The 23127-nt window shown below is 35.8% G+C and overlaps 2 protein-coding genes across 4 annotated transcripts in view; one reads left to right on the top strand and one right to left on the bottom strand.

Moving 5' to 3' along the window:
• The window catches only part of LOC143239450 (uncharacterized), a 123809-nt gene extending 102755 nt beyond the window's left edge, over window positions 1–21054 (bottom strand). The window contains exons 1-2 of one of the 3 annotated variants that reach the window (XM_076480522.1): window positions 20118–21054; window positions 18343–19111 (exon numbers count right to left, since the gene is read on the bottom strand). In XM_076480522.1, the coding sequence (XP_076336637.1) occupies window positions 18343–18362 (20 nt within the window). In that variant the 5' untranslated portion in view covers window positions 18363–19111; window positions 20118–21054. Of the gene's footprint in view, window positions 1–18342; window positions 19125–20117 lie in introns of those variants that run through there. The other 2 variants (XM_076480523.1, XM_076480524.1) reach the window with 2 other exon arrangements.
• Window positions 1–23127, top strand: part of LOC143239451 (uronyl 2-sulfotransferase-like) — a 215936-nt gene that overhangs the window by 11238 nt on the left and 181571 nt on the right. The gene's annotated exons all lie outside the window — the stretch shown is intronic.

Genomic DNA, 23127 nt, shown 5'->3' with positions numbered 1-23127 from the left:
AAGCTATTTCGTGATAGCAGTTGAAATGTTGACATGTCATGTTATGCTTTTAGTGCCTCAACGGAAAGTCTATGAGCTTATAACGCTAGACATTGGGTTTAGATACCTTCATTGGACGAAGCTTTGAAGCTTTACGCTTAACAAGAAATAAATATTTAAATATTACACATGCTTGTACATTACAATTATACAGGATATATTAAACAGCACAGACAGAATAAGGTTTAGTTTATTTCAGATAAAATTTTTCTATGAAGATACAGTATGATATTGAAAAGTTCATTTACAGGTCCACGAACTTATATGATAGCTTGATGAATTTATGTTTAATGTATAGTCAAGTGAGCATACATTAGACGAACCTTAGTGAAATTTCGCTTTCAACACCTGGTTATAAGACACTTTTACTTCCAAACAAGTAATAATAATATAATATAATCGTAAAACGTGAATTCCAAAATGAGCTTCGAAACTTAAGCTTTTACTGCAATAATCCTAATAGGGTATGTCTTACAGAAGAATTACCAAAAATTTGTAAATATAATTTTTATGACAAAACTCCTTATGCCGCGAACCTTAGTCTATATTTTATTTTTTCAACGTAAATGGTACTTCGATTGGTTAACGGTACCTTTACTGATTTATGACGATAAAATTCAGGGTTCGATTCTTTGTGATGAAAAGATTGCACGTGTCCCATTCTATGGGTTTTCGCTAAAATAACAACTACCATATTTATGTAGATTAATTAGTTTTACTGATTAGTTCGGTCATGTTAGAAGCTCTCAATAACAAATATTATTTCTTATAACCTAAAGCTGTCCACCACATCGACCCTCCAGATAGCTTTCAATAATATAACTTATTAATTAAAGTAATTTACTGTAGGTTATGTTGATGTGCCTGAAATAATGCTTGCCAATTATTGCCAAGCGTGTTAAGACGCGCGACTCGTAATCTGAGGGTCGCGAGTTCGCATCTCCGTCGCGCCAAACATGCTCGCCCTTTCAGCCGTGGGGGCGTTATAATGTTACGGTCAATCTTTTACGGTTGGTAAAAGTGTAGCCTAAGAGTTGGCGGTGGGTGGTGATGACTAGCTGCCTTCCCTCTAGTCTTACACTCCTAAATTAGGGACGGCTAGCGCAGATAGTCCTCGAGTAGCTTTGTGCGAAATTCAAAAGCAAAAATATTGAGAGCAAAAATCTTTGTCAAGAAACGTTTTACTTATTCCTGCAAGCAAGCTGCTATCCATTTTATTTTTCACTAAAGCATCCCAGGCGTTATGGAGTTTATGCGAGTAATTAAAGAAAATTTTGTCTTACAACACTGTATGTATAAAATTTATTATAAATAACAACATTAGAAGGCCAAACATCTTGTAGAAACGAGAATTTCAATAAAAGTAAGCAAATATTCTCGTGTTTGTCAAATGTGGATAAAGTCCGTAAAACATCAAAGGGATTTGAGTGCTTTTGGAAACACACACACACACGCAAAGAAACATTATATGAAATCGGTATCACAAACAGAAAAATTACAAAGTGCCATGTGATAAAAAGGAACACTTAATGCCAGCAGATCCACACATTGATGGACTTAGTGTATTAGTTTATATAATTACAAACTCATCTATTAATGGAGAACATTGTGTTACACGAGCGAAAGCTCTGTGGCGGATGATCTTTGAATCTTCTTTGTTTGTGTTTTTGCCACTGACAGCTGTATGAATACAAGATAAACCACCTTCGGCTTCATTTGAAAAACAGTTGAAGCAACTCATTAAATTCAAGTAAACGATCTAAATCGTACAGTGAAACAACCTTTGTCGCAATGTGTGTATAGAACACAACGTGTGTTGACATTAGAAAATATTTCATTCAATATGGGTGGGCAACGAAAACCAAGCCACAAACCAGGCTTAACTCTAATAGAACACTAGTATTCACTGTGACAATGTACAAGATACCTGGTGGCTCAGTGGCAAGTCTGTGGGCTTCTCACAATAAAAGTCAGGTTTCGATACCTTTTATGGGCACAGGAAAGGTTATTCATTGTTATTGCGTTATATTTAACAAACAAAGAGGACGTGTGGAGCACATTATCTTAATCCGTTATACCGTAGTCCGTTAAATATCCTTTGAAATAATTTCGATTTATATTACTTGACTTCTCTTAAAACGTCAAAACATCAATAAAATATATTTGTGTAGCTCTCCATTAAAAATATTTTCCTTCTTAGGCCTATATTTCTCTCGATTATTTGCTTATTTACGTATATGTAAGTTACACATCTTATCATTGTATCGATAAAAGTAAGGTCCGTCACTTCACGTAAATAACTTAATCTGTATTATTGTTTATTGACCGTACAAACTTTTGTCTTTACTTCGAATTAAGTTAATTTGATACTTTAATAGTTAAAGTTGTTTAGTGATATTACATCTATATAAAAACACGAAGATATAATATTTCAACTAGCCTATAGAACTGATGTAATAACATTATTGTTCTAGATAGTCAGTAACAAAGATATCATTTTCATGTCGAGTATTTAAATATGTTACATTGTGTTTGCACATCGCCTCTTAAAATATACCAGATTGGAAACGTGGAAAGTTTCAAATAATTTGGTGGAAAATAACCAAAAACTGTGTTGGCTTGACATTAAACTACATTTGTCGTAGACCTCGGTATTTATTTACAAATTGCAACTTAGAGTTGTGCGTTAAACACGCTAGTGAGAGTTTGTTTTTTTGAATTTCGCGCAAAGCTACTCGAGGGCTATCTGCGCTAGCCGTCCCTAATTTAGCAGTGTAAGACTAGAGGGAAGGCAGCTAGTCATCACCACCCACCGCCAACTCTTGGGCTACTCTTTTACAAACGAATAGTAGAATTAACCGTCACATTATAACGCCACTAAGGTTGAAAAGGCGAGCATGTTTAGTGCAACAGGGATGCGAACCCGCGACCCTCAGATTACGAGTCACACGCCTTAACCCACCTGGCCATGCCAGGCCTGCTAGGGGGTGAAATATTAACATATACATTAATAGAAATTGTCAACATTAGAATATATTGTTTAATAGAGAAAAAATGCTCATACTAAGCTTACTTTATCAGCTATAGCTGTGAACTAAAGGCTAGCATAGCAGACTCTGAGCCCAAAGGTTTATTTTTCGAGTCCCGTTACAGACAAAGAAAATGTGCGCCTCGCACTTTGGACAGTTGGTGTGATATTCCAAGACTTGACTATCTGCCATCCCTTTAATCTATCTGTTCTAAACTAAGGACGGCTAGAGTATATAATCCTTGAGCAGATTTGCGTGATTATACGTGATAATTAACAGCATTACCAACAGGAGGCATATGTATAGTTAGTATCAAGTCATTACCAGAGACGTACCAAAATTTTTGCTTTACTTTCAGTTGCACCTGAAATTTTTCTTCAACTTCAAGACAAGATCGTAATGCTTTGAAAGACACAGGCAGATACTTGAAATCGTGTGAAACACACATTGTTAACTAAATGGTTATCGCGGATTTAGGAATTTTTATTACGTCTCAAATTTAAATATCGAGCTGTGATAAATATTGTTATTTGAGTTCCTTATCTCCAATGTTGCTTTGGATTCCGAGATCGAATTGCTTGAAATCTCGAACGATCTGGTCTTTTTCATACATATATATATCTTTTGTTGTTGTTTTTTTTCTCGTCCGTTAACCCTAACACCACCAGGGAAGTTCAGTGCACGAAAACATCACTCACACGGCAGTAATCATATTACTTATACAATACAACAGACACATGTGTCATGCTAGCGTAACACGTATATCCCAGGATACTCATTCCGTCCAATCAAAAAAGAATTACAACCTTGTAACAGATATAAAATTTGAAGCCGTCATTCGTCCGGCCAGTATTTGCACGTGCAACGCCATCATAATCCTCACCCCCATCCTCACGTGATACATCCTTCGTTCTGCATAAAAGACCTGTTAGATAACCACTGTAATTTTTTTTTTCAGGAGACTTCAATGATATATCATATTCATATGTAAAAGTAAAATGCTTGTTATATATATATTTATTCCTCTATTACAAACTATGAATATTTACTGTTTTAACGTTAAACAGCCTTCTATTTTCATTTTTTTCTTGTGACTGTTATGTTCGTCAAACAGAATACGATGAGTGAACCAGTCTGGCTCGAAATAGAAGACTGGCCTTTTGAAATGATTTTTAAAAATCCGTTTACAATATTGTACTAGCTTTTCTGGCTGTTGATAAGCACAAAGCTACACAATGGGCTATCTGTGCTCTGCCCTCTGAAGATATCTGAATCCGAATTTTTAGTGTCGTAAGTCTGTCGACTGAACGTTGAGCCACCCTGAGGTGGCTTTAAGATAAACAAAAATCCTCAAATCTTCAACATATCCTCGGATAATTCAAATCTGTAAGATCTTGCAAAGTTTCATGAGGTTTCGATTTCTTAACTTTGGGCCAAAATATCAATGAGATTCACCTACGGATACCCATAAAACGTCCAAACCGCGGTAAAACAACATATCTTACAATAAAATTAGATGCATCTATCTGTAACTTCAAATAACTCGACCAAAAAGGATTAACATTATAAATATAGTAAAGACAAATTATGAAAACTGAGGTTGAAACTACAGAAAGATAATGCTAGTAAAATATATCCCATTAAGAGGAGTGTCTGAAGACAGAACATCACAGCGGCGAATGTGAACCGTCTACCAGTTTACCATACTATTATCGCATGTGAAATTAGGGTTAAAGATTAAACAACAATTACGAATGCTTGATCCTGTAACAACGTACATCAAAACATAATATTTAATTTCTGAAACTAACATAAAAAGATAACCCCTCCCAATGATCCTAAAACTGACTAAGAAAAGACAGTAAAACGTTTATATCATCTCTTTATATGTATATAAGGAATGTTTCAGCTATTAGATCTATACCGCGCAATTGGATCTAGAATGTATTCGAGAATTACCACTGGTATGTGCTAAGACATTTGTTATTTTCAATCGTATACCTGACGCAGGAATAGTTCGAGTTAACCTCTTTCTACACAGAATAATTTGCATAAGTTTATTGAATGTTAGTTCACTCAAGTTGTCGTTTTCCAATACTATAAAATGTCTCTAGTGGCGAAAACATTTTGTTTGACACTTATTCTTCATACGACTGAAGTGCTCAAGCAAAGTGTTGTATTTGTTCATTATTTATTTCTGAGGACCGAGCGTAGATTAGTAGATAGTGTGAAAGGGCTGTGAATCTAAGAGTCCATGGCTCGCGTTCCTTTGCTGTAAAAAAAACGTGCTTCTCACTTTAGGACTTGTGGTAGTCAAGTTCCACTATTTGATTAGAGTAGCTCAAGAGTTAGCGGTGGGTATTGTTTTCTCACTGCCTTTCTTCATAGTCTATCAGCTCAAAATTAGGGAGGCCTAACATAGATGACTCTTGCATATCTTTGCGTAAGTTTCTGAAACAAACTTACTTTTGTTTTAGTATAATCACTTTGAGATAAACAATAAGAGTCAGTAAGTTTTACTACTTTCTTAAACAAGCGTTTTTTTGTTTCTGAGATTTGAAATCGGTTCAGTTTTAAAACTCATCCATAGATCTGCACTAAGTGAAATACGATATGCCTTCAACAGCTCGCTGGTCATGATCTCTATGCCGCCATATCCCTCGTCCAAATTATGATCTACTTGGCACACTGTCTTTTAAAAGTATTTCCTACCATTAAAGACAAGAAGACGAAGATGAACAAGCCTATCAACTTGGCCGATCTACCCGGAAAGTTAATAAAAATAAAATTCTGTAACTGAATTGTAATAAGCTACTATTTTCGATCGCTAAATTTCAAATCTCGTTTACGTCATGCATATTACAGTTAGAGGGATTGGATTTGGATTGCCACAACCAATCAGCTTCAACCATTAATGTTTACAAAATATCATCCAATCATTAATTTTAGCGTAAGGTTTTCAAAACTCAACCTAAGCCAACATAGGTTTTGTTTTAGGCAGTGTGGATGAGACGCTATAAAACTGTTTTGTTTCGGCTTTAGAAACAATAATCTAATATCATATCTTGCGTCGGCAATAAGAATTGTAAAACCTTATATTTGCGGCCATCAAGACAAACTTCGTTACAATCACGATGCAATGAATATAAAAACTAGAAATGCTAAGCCAGTTCTAAGCCCGTTTCTTAGTAAAGGCTACCAAAATGATAGAAAAACTCCGGAATCAGGTTGGTTGATTTTTTTAAAAGCTAAAGTGACGTCATAGTTTCTTATAACACATCAGAAACGTTTAATAATTGTTTGTGTTACTTTCTGCGCAGTCTAGATTATACTTCTAACTGAATTTCCTCCCTGTGTTTTTGTATTTACTTCCTTTTTACTAACACGTTCAAAAGTTCTGATTTTAGAATGTGTTTGTAAATACGCTGTCACTTGGCAGTTTTATTGATATAAAGTGTTTTTAACGATTGAACAAAAATCGTCTTCGATTTTTATGGCTACAGAATAGCACAACAACTAATCGTAGGCTCAATCAAGTTCCTACCGAGGATGTTTGTACACACAAGGTTGGTCACACAGCACGTGTTTGTACAAGTAGACAGGACACTGTGATAAGGAAAGATAATGATGGACGGTGATGTATAAACCTATAAGACACGGTATTTAAAAAATATATAATAATAATAAAAGGTGTACATGTTGTCTAGCACAAAACAACACGACGATTTATCTGCGCTAGTCCACCACGGGTATTGAAACCCAACTTTTATTTATACAAGCGCTCAGACTTATCGCTGAACCATTAAGACACAAAACAAAAAGAATAAAGAATATAAAAATCATGTGTTCATTTGTTTTCACAACAAAAGAGAAACAGTGCTTGATAATTACCTTTCAGGTGAATGTTGATTGTTGGGTAGGTATAAAAGTGTGGCTTCGTGGGGGCGTTATAATGTGACGGTCAACCCCACTATTTAAAAGAGTAGCCCAAGGTTTGGCGGTAAATGGTGATGATTAGGTGCCTTCCCTCTAGTCTTACTCTGCTAAATTAGGGACGGTTAGCGCAGATAGTCCTCGTGTAGCTTTGTGCGAAATTCAAAACAAACAAACAAGGTATAAAAACTATAGTTTATAAGGTATCTTCATTAAATACACATACACATATATATATATATATATATATATATATATGTATGTTTTCGCTAAAATGTGGATGTTATATTTGTTCAAATGATTTGTTAAATAAATAAGAAGTATTCTTCACAATTAAACTGTTCAACTGTCAAGGTTTGTTAAGAAATTCAATAATAACCCTAAAGATGTCCTGAGCATAAATAATTCGCAAGCACAGTTTACGAGTTTTAGAAGGTTCCAGTAGTGAACATCCACATTAGTGCATCATATTTATTCTGACAACCCTAATGAACAGCACTTCAGAAAGGTGCTTAGAAATTTAATATAAGCAAACCACTTAACCGGGACTAAGTCGTGGGCTCCTTGAAGACAGATTTATCTAGCTAACCCTATGTATGTGGGTGTTTCTAGTGAATGCCCTAAATTTTGGCTACTATATATTCTTATTGAAATGTGTCCAAGCACGATGCACTTATATAAGTGCTCAGAACAAGCGTATTAATTTAGCCACTTCAAGCAAGCTGCTGTAGGAAACTGATGTAGTACATTTTTGTTTATTCGTGTGTACGTGTGTGTTAGTGCACATCAAAGGCCTTGTTTAGTTGTTGTTCAAAGATTTTAGAATATTGTTAAATAGTTTAAAGCAAAACGCAAGAATTACGTTATAGCAGTATTTTTCAGTAAGCGTCTTGCATCGCCAAATTAACTTGTAGTCCATTATTTAGTTTGCGCTCAAAATTGAAGAAAATACCCTCTCTCTAGTGATAATTGAAAATGGCATTCTTTTGACCTTAATTTGGCAACTGAGTAAGACCCGCAAACAACAACAGAGCCAATCGTTAGATAAAATTTAGAACTTCAAACAATTATATTTGAAGGGACTTATTGTCTCAAAGTTACTAGATAGTAGGCATGCTCTCAGTTTTGTACGTTTAACTCCATATGTAAACAAGTTATGTATCTTATATCTTAACCTCCATCACTAAGGAAGTTCTGAACCTTGGCCTTCATGACTACAATTCTCCATTTTGCACTTCATAATTTCCACAAATAAGCACATCCTCAAATTTGTGCCTTAATGTCAGCGAAGAGATATGTCGTCAAACTTGTACATTAACTTACACGGTCAAATATGTTCACGACTTTGTATTTTACCCTCCATGAGAAAATACGTCTTTAACTTTGCATCTTAACGTCATGAATAAACATCCTCAATTTTACATCTTAGCTTCCATGAGAAAACATGCATTAACCTCGCACTTTAACATCCGCGTATAAACGGGGCTCAATCAGTTTTCTTGAATAAATTAAAACGTGTTCGAATAGCTTGGTCGTAAAAGCAACAAAAATTAGCTTAGCTTGAACAAATTTTGTAGTAAATGTAGTTCAAACACGTGAGTTACAACTACCACTTTGAAATGAGACAAGACACCAGACTTCAATGAAATAAAATTTCAATGTCATCGAACCTAAAAGGTAAATTAAGACACAGCTTAACTTCTGATAATGTGTTACACAAAAACTGATAAAAAAAACTGTTAAAGTTCGTGACAGTCAGTACCTGGACAATTTTAGTTATGAAGAACCGCAGAGAACTATTGGTCCTTCTACAGTAGAAAGATTAGTTGCACCTTAGAGTATCGATGTTTCAGGCCTCGCTATCCTTAGAACTGTATTACCCATCATCGGTCGCAGTCAGTATTATGTCTACGCTTTTATGGTTTTGCTAGTCACAGCAGCTTCGTCCCGCAATGGCTCAGCGGTATGTTTGCGGACTTACAACGCTAAAAAACCGGGTTTCGATACCTGTGGTGGGCAGAGCACAGATAGCCCATTGTGTAGCTTTGTGCTTAATTCAAAACAACAACACAGCAGCTTCAATTGTGACAATCATCTTCGAAGGCTAGTGATGGCATTCTTCGACCATACATCTTGACATATTTTCTACAAGCTCTCCGGCCCGGCATGGCCAAGTGTGTTAAGGCGTTCGACTCGCAATCCGAGGAACGCGGATTCGAATCCCGGTCGCACCAAACATGTTCGCCCTTTCAGCCGTGGGGGCGTTATAATGTGCGGTCAATCCCACTATTCGTTGGTAAAAGAGTAGCCCAAGAGTTGGCGGTGGGTGGTGATGACTAGCTGCCTTCCCTCTAGTCTTACACTGCTAAATTAGGGACGGCTAGCATAGATAGCCCTTGAGTAGCTTTGTGCGAATTTCAAAACAAACAAACAAATACAAGCTCTCCACTGCAAGTGGGTTACATTTAATCAAACTATAAGCAAACAAAATGATCCATTTAAGATATCGTAAAAGCGGAAATTGATTTCGAGACATGGCTGGAAGCTTGTAAGCTTTCATCAGTTTTAAGTGTACCTTTGTTATAATAGCTTTGTATGTCAGAGAATTATTTATCGTAACCCTCCCCTTCACTGTTATGAAAAGAGCTTTGCACTGGATTGGCTTGGGATGTGGTTTAGGAGACTGTTACTCTTCCAAACGCTCTGTTATGCGAATACTGAAGGCTCTATATGAATATCCTTCCTTCAAAGAGAGGTCTGAGATAAGTCTCCAGACCTAAATGTATCCTTGGCTATATTTTATTGTCTAATGGTTCATAATTCTCACTGAACCAAATATATGGGTGTTAAACACATCGTCTCTGGTCTCATGGCTTGCATCTATATCATGCAGAATACTGTAGGTTCTATATAAATATTCTTCTTTCATAAAGTGTCATAACCACTAAGCCATGCTAGGCCTATAAAACTGTTGGCGTTTGTTTGTTCATTACAACCTGAGATAATTTGCTTACACAAATTGTAACTTTGTTCCTGAATAGTACTGGCATGGCCTAGAGGTTAAGTCGAGATCTTTAGGTTCCCGGGATCAAAACTCAGCTACGAAGATGCTTTCGCTTTCAGTCGTAGGGCATTGTAATGTGACGGTCAAAACCACTATTTGTTCATTGGTGATATAGTAATCCAAGAGTTGATGGTGGGTGCTATTGACTGTTGCCTTCCCTCTATTCAGTAGCTTAAAATTATGGAAGGCGGCTTGCATCCTCAATGACTTTACCATGGACAAAACCAAAACTTTTCTGGATATATCTTTTACATAAATTTTTAATTAGATTGCACTTATAATAATATTTTAAACTGTAGGAAAAAACAAAAAATAATGGCATACTGTGTTAGAAATAAATGTGGACATTAAAAACAAAGTTTTGAAATGATTAGAAGTTTTGTTAAAGTATTGAGATAGCCTGTTCTAGATGAACACAATATTTTTGAAATCGTTCCGAAGGAAATTATTCGATAATAGCATCTGATAATATTTAAAGAAGCTCAATTATAACTAGTGAATTGTACATTCTTCAAGTTATTTGCATACTTTGTCCTCGTAATTAATTAGTAAAATGAATTATGGTTAGGAAGTGTCTCATACTTGAAAGTAATTATATCTTGTCTTCTGCTTTCGCACAGTCATAATACAACATTGAGGAAGTTCTAGATAATTTATGACGTTAACAGTGTCATTATCACTAGAATCTAAATACGACATCTCAAACATTCACACAGTGTAATGACGAATAAACGATACATCATTGTTGAAAAATAGCGGATGAAATGAAGCCAAGTTATATGTTACCGTGGAAACATATGACACTTAAGATATCGAGAGAATCAATTTAAACAACTTTCAACTCAAACTAGACGCCATGTTTATCCATTGATGCTTACATTGAGGATTCATTTCATCTTAGTTTTTAGATAGTTTTTTTTTTTCTTTAAGGTGGTAATATAATATTTGGTCATGTTGCTTTGCAAGCATCACTTGGTACTTATCTCTAATAAAAGTGAGGCAATGCATGACACGTAGGGCGCCTAGATGGCGCTTTTAAAACATGCAACGTAACGATCAGGCTTCACTAATTTTCTCTGCCGAGGTTTCATACCTTTGTTGTTTAACACTGTAGACAACATATGCTGATGCTACTAGGGTAATACTGTATATTTTATCCTGTACGTAAAGAAAAAAGATGACTAAATAACACTAATCACTTGTACGTTTTGTTTCCTTTTTATGAAGATTAAGTGAGATAAAATCATACCGACAATTTCGTGTAATAAATGTAAATTTTCACTAGGACGCTACGGAATAAATAAAAACAAAGAAACGCGTTTCTTTTATGTATATATAATAAAACCACACATCAGTCGTGACACTGACTTGTATGAATGCAATGAGACCCAGTTTAATATTCAAGAAAGCTGCTTAATATCATAATGGTAAAGGCGATTTTACCACAGATTCTAAAACAGATTTCTACCAGGGTACCTTGATATCACGCGAAAGCTGAAAGTCAGTCACGTTAATTTATTTCAAGTATTTCCAGGGGGGTATTTTAAACGTGAGAAAACTACGGTGAAAATATACATAAAACGGGTTTTACAACAAGGTAAAATTGCGTTGTTGTTTTTGTTGTTTTTTTATAGTGAGTCCTTATACCTGTTTCAAGGACGTTCACCTAACTAAGTAAATATTCCATAATACAAATACATACTTAAAGTACAAGAAAACAACGGCGTAAGTATTGAAAACTCCCTGTAATTCACGTAGAAATGAGAGCTTATTAAAATGAAATATTTACATTTCGTTTTAGGAAAGAGCTTTGGTATATACATGGACGAGAACGACTCAGCAGCTGTGGATCTATCGCTTGCTTCTAAAGAAAAAGCCCCCCGCTAGTACAGCGGTATGTCTACGGATTTACAACGCTAAAACCAGGGGTTCGATTCCACTCGGTGGGTTCAGTAGACGGCTCGGTATGGCTTTGCTATAAGAAAACACGCACGCACGCAGTCTAAAGAAAAATTCCACTTGTGTGTTGTTATAAGTGTGCCAGTCAAAATCCAATTATCGATTAGAGTAGCACACGAGTTGGCGGTGGGTGGTGTTGACTACTGCTTTACCCCTAGTCTATCATTTCGAAATTAGGAATGGCTAACACAGATATCTCTCAAGTAGCCTTACGAGAAATTCAACAATGTGTCTATTTCAGTTCGAAAACCAAATATAGTAGCATATTTTATAATTAATTAGTAAATAATAATTTGTTTGTCAGTTTATATTGGTGATGAAACTGTAAAGATGGTTTCGATGGATTGTTGATTCGCTAGCACCGAAATGTGGATGGCGAATCGTTATTAAGCAAAATAGTGGTATTAGAAACCACATGGTTGTGACATATAAATAAGACCAAATATCTCAGTGACCCTGGTGGTCTTGTATCTGATAACGAACAAGGAGGTATCAAAAGTAATTTATGGTCACAGTTGGTTTACCTTTTTTATTATGTATATTTTATGCGTTGGATAATAGGAAGAGAAAAAAATCTGTATATTATCCTTTCCTTGCATGTTCATTTTGTTAAGGGCCCGGCATGGTCAGGTGGGTTAAGGCGTTCGACTCGTAATCTGAGGGTCGCGCGTTCGAATCCCTGTCACACCAAGCATGCCCTTTCAGCCGTGGGGGCATTATAATGTGACGGTCAATCCCATTATTCGTTGGCAAAAGAATATCCCAAGAGTTGGCGATGGGTGGTGATGATTAGCTGCCTTTCCTATAGTATTTCACTGCTAAGTTAGGGACGGCTAGCGCAGTAGCCCTCAAGTAGCTTTGCGCGAAATTAAAAAAAACAAACTTAAAAGTAACAGTGATTAGGATTACTAGCTATTGAATTCAACTTTTGACTGAGGATCATACAGTAAAATATCTACTGCAATGATATGCCTGTTCTATAATCCTCTGAGGACACGCTTTTAATAAACAAACAACGTTTCAAAATAATCTGAGACTTTGAACTTCCAACGGCCTAAGTTCTGTTCAGAAGAACTTGCACGTTGAGAATTCGCCCCTCTTCATCTTTCCCACGTCTAAACAAACTTAATCAATCATAGCAGAAACGTTTTAACCTTTGAAGAAAGTTTTCAGTTTGAAAATTCTGTTGCAGTTTTGAATATTGAAATATTTCAGCGGCTCTTGGTAAAATATTAATCGGGTTACCCGAGTAATGTGTAGTTTATCTATTTTAGCAAACAATTTGATTTTTTTCAATGCTAACGCTTATAAATATTACTATATATTGCTATATATCTCCTGGAAATTAAATTTCAGCTTAGTTCCCATCAGGAGCCATAACAGGTTAAATTTAATGTAATATGCTGTGCAACTGGTTAATAAATTTATAAACTTTTGTACAAACTTAGTTCGGATTGCACTATTTATTAATCAAAGATCTACCGAGGTTTTGTAACGTAAAATTATGAAATTATTTTATTTTATATTAGTTTCTCGAATATTCCTAGAAAATATCTTTACGGCCCAGCATGGCCAGGTGCTTAAGGTGCTCGACTCGTAATCTGAGGATCACGGGTTCGAATCCCCGTCGCACCAAACATGCTCCCCATTTAACAGTGGAGGCATTATAATGTGACGGTCAATCCCACTATTCGTTGGTAAAAGAGTAGCCCAAGAGTTGGCGATGGGTGATGATGACTAACTACCTTCCCTCTTGTCTTACACTGCAAAATAAGGGACGACTAAGCACAGATAGCCCTTGTAGCTTTACGCGAAATGAAAAAAACAAACAAACATCTTTACTGATATATCACGTGAAAGATGCTAATATCAGGTGCATAAAACTGAAACATTGTTGTAAATATTTATTTTCATCTAAGTCGATTTTCAAAAACGTTTAGACATTTATTAACAAAATGATTGTTTTGGTTTTTGAATTTCGCGAAAAGCTACTCAAGAGCTATCTGCGCTAGCCGTCCCTAATTTACCAGTGTAAGACTACATGGAAGGCAGCTAGTCATCACCACCCACCGTCAACTCTTAGGTTAGTCTTTTATCAACGAATAGTGGGATTCACCGTCACATTATAACGCCCAAACGGCTAAAAGAGCATGTTTAGTGCGACGGGGATTCGAACCCGCGACCATCAGATTACGAGTCGAGTGCCTTAACCCACCTGGCCATTCCGAGCCATTTTATTAAGTTTAGTTCATTAAGCCATGTATTTCTTTTTTTAATTCTAATAGCTGATGATAAAACATGGCGATTAAATCTCACAGGTTTTCAGCTGTCTTATTGTTGTCATGATGCCATGTAATTTGCTTACGTATACATCTTGTAATTCTTTCATTTTAAATATTATTTCTGCTGTAAAGTAAATTCAAATTGAACGTCTGATATTCTTTAATGGTGGCCTATATTTAGTTTTAAGAAGTTACCCCATAATAAATACATAACCGTTTGCCGGAAGTAACACCTAGAATTGAGAATATCTGGAAGTGGCTCAATTTCCACGTATGTTTACAAAAGGTTTCAGCTAAGTTACTGTTTTATAATCATAAATGCTTAATGTTAAGTTGCTGTTTGATGTCAGGTATCGAGTTAATGCAGGGGTCATCAAATTAATGTTCCTTATCTTTATAATTTAAAACTCAGTGTATAATGCCATATACGTTTTGCTTTCAATTTTAACAACATAAATTTTCTCTTGTAAAACACTCAGAAAAAATCTATATGTAATTTACAGTGACATCTGGCGGACACTTTGTTTATTATGTTTTTATGTGCAAAGTCAGAAAAACTTCACTCAAAGAATTAATCTTGATAGCCATCACGATGATCCAGAACACTAAGAATGGTGTACTAGTCAAGTAATGTCCACATCACAGTTTTAGTCCTTATCTTCAGGTTCTCCGCCTGTACAGCGGTAAGTCTAAGGATTTATAACACTAAAATCAAGGGCTCGATTCCACTCGGTCGCATCAGCAAATAGTCCGATGGTGTTTTGCTATAAGAAAACACACACACACCGTATCTTTAGATACTTCTTTTCTTTATTAGAGAACTGAAAGCTCCCAAATCACCAAAAGCATTCTCAGTTCTCTGTCTAAGAGATACATATCACCCATAAATTATAGTCAGAGAGCACACAGAGAATAAGGCCGCTTTTCTAGGAAGTATTTTTTTCTAAACACCTGAAAAAAAGTAGGTGATGAAACTCCAGTTGATGAACAAACTGATTTTGTTATACGAATACATATGCATGTATGTACACACATACATGTTACCTTTTAAATATAAAAGAACATCAGTTGAAGTCGATGTAAAAAAGCAAAAAATACATTGTCAAAGTTTCAGTAAATCGACCTTCATCAAAATATCTTTTAAAAATATTTTTGGAATTTTTTTAACGTGCAGAAACTTTTATTTGCTGTCATAATTTTATTGTTTTTATTATTGAAGAAATAATTCAGAGTATCTTGTACAGATAAGAGAAAGCAGTGTATGTCAGTGGAAATAGCCTCTGAAATTGTAAAATGATTGAATTCAAGGCTTGCGATATTTCCGAGATGCAATGTGTTTATATATATTCGTTCTCCCAGTCAAGAAACTCTGGCTGGCCAGCAGGCCTAGTGGCGCCTGGGTAATATTACAAATGGAACCAAGAAATGACGAATAAATGTTATCCTCAAATTATCATAAAATCAAACCCGCTTAGTGTATCTAATTGATTCACCTAGTCATTTATCCTAAAGTAATTTCAAATGTACGATGCTGAGTCATCACAGACAGTTTCTTTGAAGTTGAATCTTCTTTTACCAAATCACATGCTTGTAAAATGCATGTTAATACTTATGTAGTGAGTCATTCAAATATGTGGTCAAATACTTAACTCTGATTTTGAATGTTAAAAAAAAAGTTCGTAAAACTCAAAGGCCAACGACCTTAAGTAAGAACATCAAAGTGACCTTTGCGGTATTTAATTGTACAAAACGTTAATCTTCGTCACACCAAACATGCTCGCCCTTTCAGCCAAGAGGACGTTATATAGTAACGGTAAATCCTACTATTTGTTGGTAAAAGAGTAGCCCAAGAGTTGGCAGTGGGTGGTGATGACTAGCTATCTTCTCCCTAGCTTTACACTGCTAACTTAAGAACAGCTACCGCAGATAGCCCTCGTGAAGCTTTACGTTAAATTCAAAACAAACAAACAAACACGAAAACGTTACATGAATTATTTTGTAATCTCAGATTGAGCTATCAGACTAAATCTCAACATTATGGATCTCTCGGCCAAGTCATAAAAAAACTATAATATAATTCTGGATTATTGCAAAGATGAATCAAAGAGTTGTCATTATATGAACTACTCACAAAACTATTATACAATCTACGTCATCAAAATAGTACGTTTTGATCATAATTAATGTATTATTCAATACCTTTCAATGAATCAAACTGTAGATTTTTGTTTTTTACATAGTACAGGGCCAAAACAAAGATACAATTTGTAATTACTCCTGCCACCTGCTTGTAAATACGTAGCTAATATACTTTTAAGTATTGGTATTATGCTGAAAACATAGAGCCAAAACACTGACAGGACAAAACCTTTTAAAATCACAGTAAATCAGTGTATATTCGTACTAACAACCCTGAGATAATTCATGTGTTCTTAGCGCGTTTCGAGTGAGCAAACTATTCCCTAAGGCATACCGTGTCCTAATTGATATGAATCTATAATCTCATAAACAGTATTTGGTTGTTTCATAAGTAAAGCTACACTGGGTTATCTGCTGTGTTCACAGTGGAGAATCAAACCCCGAATTTGAGCGTTTCAATTTTGTAACTTACCGATTTTTCAATGGGAGACACTTCACGGACAATACTAAGTTAATACACGCGTTCCTAAAGCTTTTGACTGAACAAACAACTCCATGTGGCAAATCAAATCAATATATGTATATATACGGACATTATGGATGCGGATTAGCACAGTTACTTCTAAAACACGTGGAGAAAAAAATAGTTGAACAATTAATACATGTATTTAATGTACAGTTCATTGCCATACAACAAGTCAATATCGTTCACTGTAAAACAGTATATAAATACATATGGACAGTTCTTCACTTTACATGATTTAACATGGAACACTATTATACCTCATATGAATGCCAAACATAGCTAAATATGCCACAGTAATTTAAACTTCAGTTCACTGCAACACACTGATTTGATTTATTGACCACTACTGCCAGAGACATTAAATCAACATTCTACTCACTTTCGCAAAATGCCTCAAAATACATAGGACACTGCAACACAGTATGGGTCCGTAAACAAGTGGTTTAATGTATTTTCCACTATAGAATGGCTAGGTTCAGCATTAATTGCGCATGGTTCCCACAGATTATTCACAATGACACATATAGTTTATTGACACACAATTAATTAATAGTAGAACTGACTGCACAAACCATCATCATCAACAGCCTTTGGTTTAAGCCTAAAAATTAATATTTGAGCTTTAACTTAAACAGTTTCGAAAACAAAATCTTGTAAAAGTTTAAAGCTTTGTAGCGACCGTATTGATTCTATTTATAGGGGAAGAAGTAGGAGGAAATAAGTCTATACCATTCTAGTCAATAATATGAAGTAATAGAACCTCATGAATTAGCACAGAAAATAGTCGTATTTAGGAGCTATTTCATATTTAACAATTAATCAGAACTAAGGAGACCTATCTAAAAAACAGCTCATCAAAATGGTTCATTGTCAAAGTGTTCCAGTAATTCCGTCAGATCTAAAAGCATTTAACCTACAACACTACTCAGCTTGGAGGGTTATGACTTTCCCGAAAACAAAACGATGATTTTGTTTTGTTTTGTTTGTTAAACAAGCATTAAAATCCGGAAAGAGATTTAGAGCATCTAGACCTTTCCAGTGGTGGTTATTTCTATTTTTAGAAATAAGTCGAATGATGTGTATCTTAAGATACACTTAAGAGCGACGATAATCTGAAGACGCATAATTATAGACGCGAATATTAATAAAAGAAGATACGACATCAATGTTTTGAACGAAAATGTTCACTACCACAAAACTGTGGTTTAAGTGTCACGACAGCATTCCAAATCTAATGCGCCCGTCATTGTCAAGAGTTGTAAATGTTATTCGAGGAAATGCTTAGATCTTCAACATAAACACCACCAGTTGTGTCGCATATGCTGCAAGCGTTCTTTTTTATAGTATTAAAGTTATAGATAAATTTGTTACCTTTTTCCTTGTGTTTCCATTATTTTCTTTTAATCGAGTCACTCTCTATCTTACACCTTTCACTACGGGTGCTCTTTAACGGCGTGTACCACATACGTCAAGACGCTGGCCCATTTTTCACCATTCTGCACTTCAGAGTACGTTCCAACTGGTTCAGTACTTTAAAAGTTTACAAACTAGTGACGTCAAGATAAACAAACTAATACTTGCTAACGACGAAAAATTTTACTAATACAGGGTCAGAAATCGTTCGACAATTTTGTTCAATTTGGAAACGGTGTCGTAAAGATTTGCTATTTCCACCCTCCCTATTTTATCATGACGAGGTAGCACCTGTTACACTGAGCGGCTCAGACATCGAACAAATGATGAGTAGTATACGACAATCCACATTCCCCATCGTTTTCTCTCAATGCAAGAAATAAAAACACTTCACGATTCCTCCAACCCGCGGCCACTTCAACTCTTAACACAGAGTGGTCTAGAGTTGTTTCTGATTACCTCGCGGACTGGCTCACTGCTACGTGTGTCCCGCCCATGCAAGGTTGTTACAGACGACTCCGATCTCTGCAGTGAACCGTCTAGGAGCAACCCTTCCCGTCTAGAGCGGCACGTGTCGTCGTTTAGGTGCTCCACTGCGCCGTTCCTCAAGTTTGTATGGCTTCGATACACCGACTGTTCAACGTCTGTTAGAAGATGCAAACCGCTCACACACACACATAGGCCTAGACCATTCGACTACTACAATAGGTTGAAACTGCTTCACAGCCTAAAGAAATAGTGATAAGCGAAGCTTGCAGACCACGAGTATATCGTCTTTAAAGCTGTTACACTTTTAACCAGATTCTCAAGTCAAAAAGTGACAATGGTTTTAAACTGTTTTTTTTTTCATATATATGTAATTATTAGTTTCCTATCTGAGATAATTCTTGCTCCTATAATTATCAATTTGGTTAATTTAGCTATCAGACGTATAGCAATATCCTTAGACTGTGAAAATGATAATTTATCTGTACTAGCAAAATATATTTACATGTACATGTTGATCAAAATTAAATTGTATTAAAATGTGACCCGTGAAATCAGAAACTGGTTATTGTTAGTCCAATTACCAAATTAATTTTCTACTGCTCATTCATCAGAAGCTGGGTATAGTTAGTCCAATTATCAAATTAATTTTGTACTGCTCATTCATCAGAAGCTGGTGATTGTTAGTCCAATTATCAAATTAATTTTGTATTGCTCATTCATCAGAAGCTGGTTATTGTTAGTCCAATTATCAAATTAATTTTGTACTGCTCATTCATCAGAAGCTGGTTATTGTTAGTCCAATTATCAAATTAATTTTGTACTGCTCATTCATCAGAAGCTGGTTATTGTTAGTCCAAGTATCAAATTAATTTTGTATTGCTCATTCATCAGAAGCTGGTTATTGTTAGTCCAAGTATCAAATTAATTTTGTACTGCTCATTCATCAGAAGCTGGTTATTGTTAGTCCAATTATCAAATTAATTTTGTACTGCTCATTCATCAGAAGCTGGTTATTGTTAGTCCAATTATCAAATTAATTTTGTACTGCTCATTCATCAGAAGCTGGTTATTGTTAGTCCAATTATCAAATTAATTTTGTACTGCTCATTCATCAGAAGCTGGTTATTGTTAGTCCAATTATCAAATTAATTTTGTACTGCTCATTCTAAAGTGAGTGTATCTATTTGTCCATTATCTTGTCTGTTTTCTCGTCTTTCAGCACTTCTGTCTATGTATATATTTACCTGTCTACTTTCTTGATTGTCCACACTTCTGTCCGTGTATATGTCTGCCTGTCCACTTTCTTTTTCTATCCGTTCTTCTGCTGTCTCTATACATCTCACTGCCTAATTTCTTTCCTATCCTTTCTTCTGTATGTGTATATATCTACATGTATGTTTTGTCTCTTTTCACCTTTCTAGCCCGGCATGGTCAGGTGGGTTAAGGCGTTCGACTCGTAATCTGAGGGTCGCGGGTTCTAATCCCCGTCGCACCACACATGCTCGCCCTTTTAGTTGTGGGAGCGTTATAATGTGACGATCAATCCCACTATTTGTTGGAAAAGAGTAGCCCAAGAGTTGGCAGTGGGTGGTGATGACTAGCTGCCTTCCCTCTAGTCTTACACTGCTAAATTAGAGACGGCTAGCGCAAATAGTCCTCGTGTAGCTTTGCGCGAAATTCAAACAAACAAACAAACCACTCTTCTGTCTATGTTTACATCTGTGTGTTGCTTTCTTGTGTGTCCACATTTCCTTCTTTATACATATATATATAAATCTACCTGTGTGTACGTTTTGTATGATTACTTAGCAACTTATTTGTAGATAAGACGGACTTTCCTTTAGTTGTCAAGATGATATTTGCGATTAGTAAGTGAAACATATTACAACGCTTCTAGTCCATCGTTTTCACAGTAAATATTTTTACTTTTTGCATCTCAACAAATTCCTACTAATTGCAGGCCTCATACAAATTACTGTGATATAAATACGATAGTAAATTTCTTCAACCAGCGTAGTTCATCTTCTTGAAGACCAATACGCAAGCGTAATGATTACAGTGACAGTGTAGTAGCTGAAGGTTGATATAATGCAGTTAGAAAGATTGATAAAAACTGTGACCTACATTTTCGCAATGAGCTGTTGTTAACCTTCTTGAGTTGACAATCTAATTTTACCATCTACTTTGGGTGAATGCCTGATACGCAGCTCAACGTTTCGAAACACGGGTTGTGTTTTAATATTTAACATCCGAAGGATAAGAAACAATTAACCTTCCGTACTTGTCATTTTTTGTGTAAGTGAAAGTGACAAACGAAAAAAAACGTACATAACGCCATCAGTGAACGATTTTAACAGTGCGTTAATAGAAGGAAAGATCAGTTGATGTGTTTTCGGTCGTTTTCTTCCTTATTTTCTTCCTTACTTTCGCGTGATAGATAATTAATAAATCATAATTATGTAAAGCTCAAGCAGTTTCGTATAAGAACCATTTTACGTTACAGTGTACTCGTTGTTTAGAGTTGTTCATTAATCTAGGATTTACACTGCTCTACGTAGCAGCCAAAAGTATGTGTTTATTTTTTTTCTAGGGTAAACCCACATTGGGCTATCTGTTGTATTCATCGCAGGTGGTAGAACCCTGGATTTTAGTGTTACAAGTCTCTTGTAAGGTAGAGCAAAAAATTAATGCAATAAACTAACTGACAGTAAACCTTCTTTTATGCTTCCAAAGAGATGCCTGGTCCCGGCATGGCCAGGTGGTTAAGGCACTTAACTCATAATCTGAGGGTCGCGGGTTTGAGTCCCCGTCACAACAACTATGCTCGCCCTTTCAGCCGTGGACGCGTGATAATGTGACGGTCAATCCCACTATTCGTTGATTAAAAAGTAGCCCAAGATTTGGCGATGGGTGATTTGGTGATGACCAGCTGCTTTCCTTCTAGTCTTACACTACTAAATTAGGGACGGCTAACGCATATTGCCTTCGTGTAGCTTTGCGCAAAATTCAAAAAACAATCGCTGTACTCCTACACAATATCATATCTTGGGATTTACGTTAGATTATTTTTGTTGGAAAAAGTTGCTGGTTCAGAATTTTGCTGTTGTTAACCACGACTATCTGTGCTATCGATTTTTAGCGTCAAAAGTCTTTAGTCTTACGCTAAGCCACTGAGAAGAACGATTAGTTCAGAATCTCATAAAATTCACGGTATATTCAGAATTTCTCGACTTCAACAATAAAAATAATGATACCTGCTTTTACAATCAATCAATCTTTTGAAATGTAAAACACAAATGTTCCGAACTGATTTATTCAGAGAAAACTTCAAAGATTCTTTGAAAGTACACTGTCTTGGAATCTACTATAACTTATTCTAAAATAACCTAAACTGTCTGCGAAGCCTTGAGCTTGTTAACCAGAATCTAGTTGAGATAAGGTTTATAAAGTAAATCATAACTGTTATTCCTACGTGACTTCCAGTGGCTGAGTGGTAACTCCGAGTGCTTATAATGGTAACAACGGACTTCGATGCTCGCGGTGAGCAGAGAACAGATAGCTAGCTAGTCCATTGTGTATCTTTGCGCTTTACCACAAATAAACAAATATAGGTAAAAAGTAGTTGATACCTAATTCAATACACTACAATCTACCTAATTTATTCGAGTAAGAACAAGAATTTGTCTAGTTATACGCTTAGGCTAGAAATAAACTGATTCGTACTGGGGCAATGTACTTGCCAGACACGCCGACTGATTGAAACTAAATACTCCTACGGAAGTCTACTCTGACTTTAGCAACATTGATTCCATTGGCGTCCATATAATTATGTGTGACTATAGAGTATACGATATCATAGATTTTTGTTCTTGTTTTCTGTTCTGATTTTTGCGTCAGCCCGAATAAAGGAGAGACATCTATACAACCACCGTACAATCATTCTAAAGACACCATTAGTAAACACAGCAGGGAAGAGCACGTTGTGATCAACTTATCTTGTAACTTCGTTACATGTGCATTTGTATCAGTTCTGGGAAGAGATAAAAAAACACACATAGACTCATACATACCAATAGCTTCAACATAGAAGCTTTCAATCTGAGTTACATTTATACTGAACTCGAGACCCTGACAGCTTTCACAGTGTCAATCGTGTATTTTTTATTCAACAATTTCATGACTTTGTACGAACAACAGAACAAAGAAATTCTTCCAAGAAACCATTAGAACAAATACTCACTCAAGTCGACGTTC

This window comes from Tachypleus tridentatus, chromosome 13 (genome assembly GCF_004210375.1).
Source record: "Tachypleus tridentatus isolate NWPU-2018 chromosome 13, ASM421037v1, whole genome shotgun sequence".
In the NCBI taxonomy this organism is placed as follows: Eukaryota; Metazoa; Arthropoda; class Merostomata; order Xiphosura; family Limulidae; genus Tachypleus; species Tachypleus tridentatus.
This window is presented reverse-complemented; position numbering and strand designations above follow the sequence as displayed.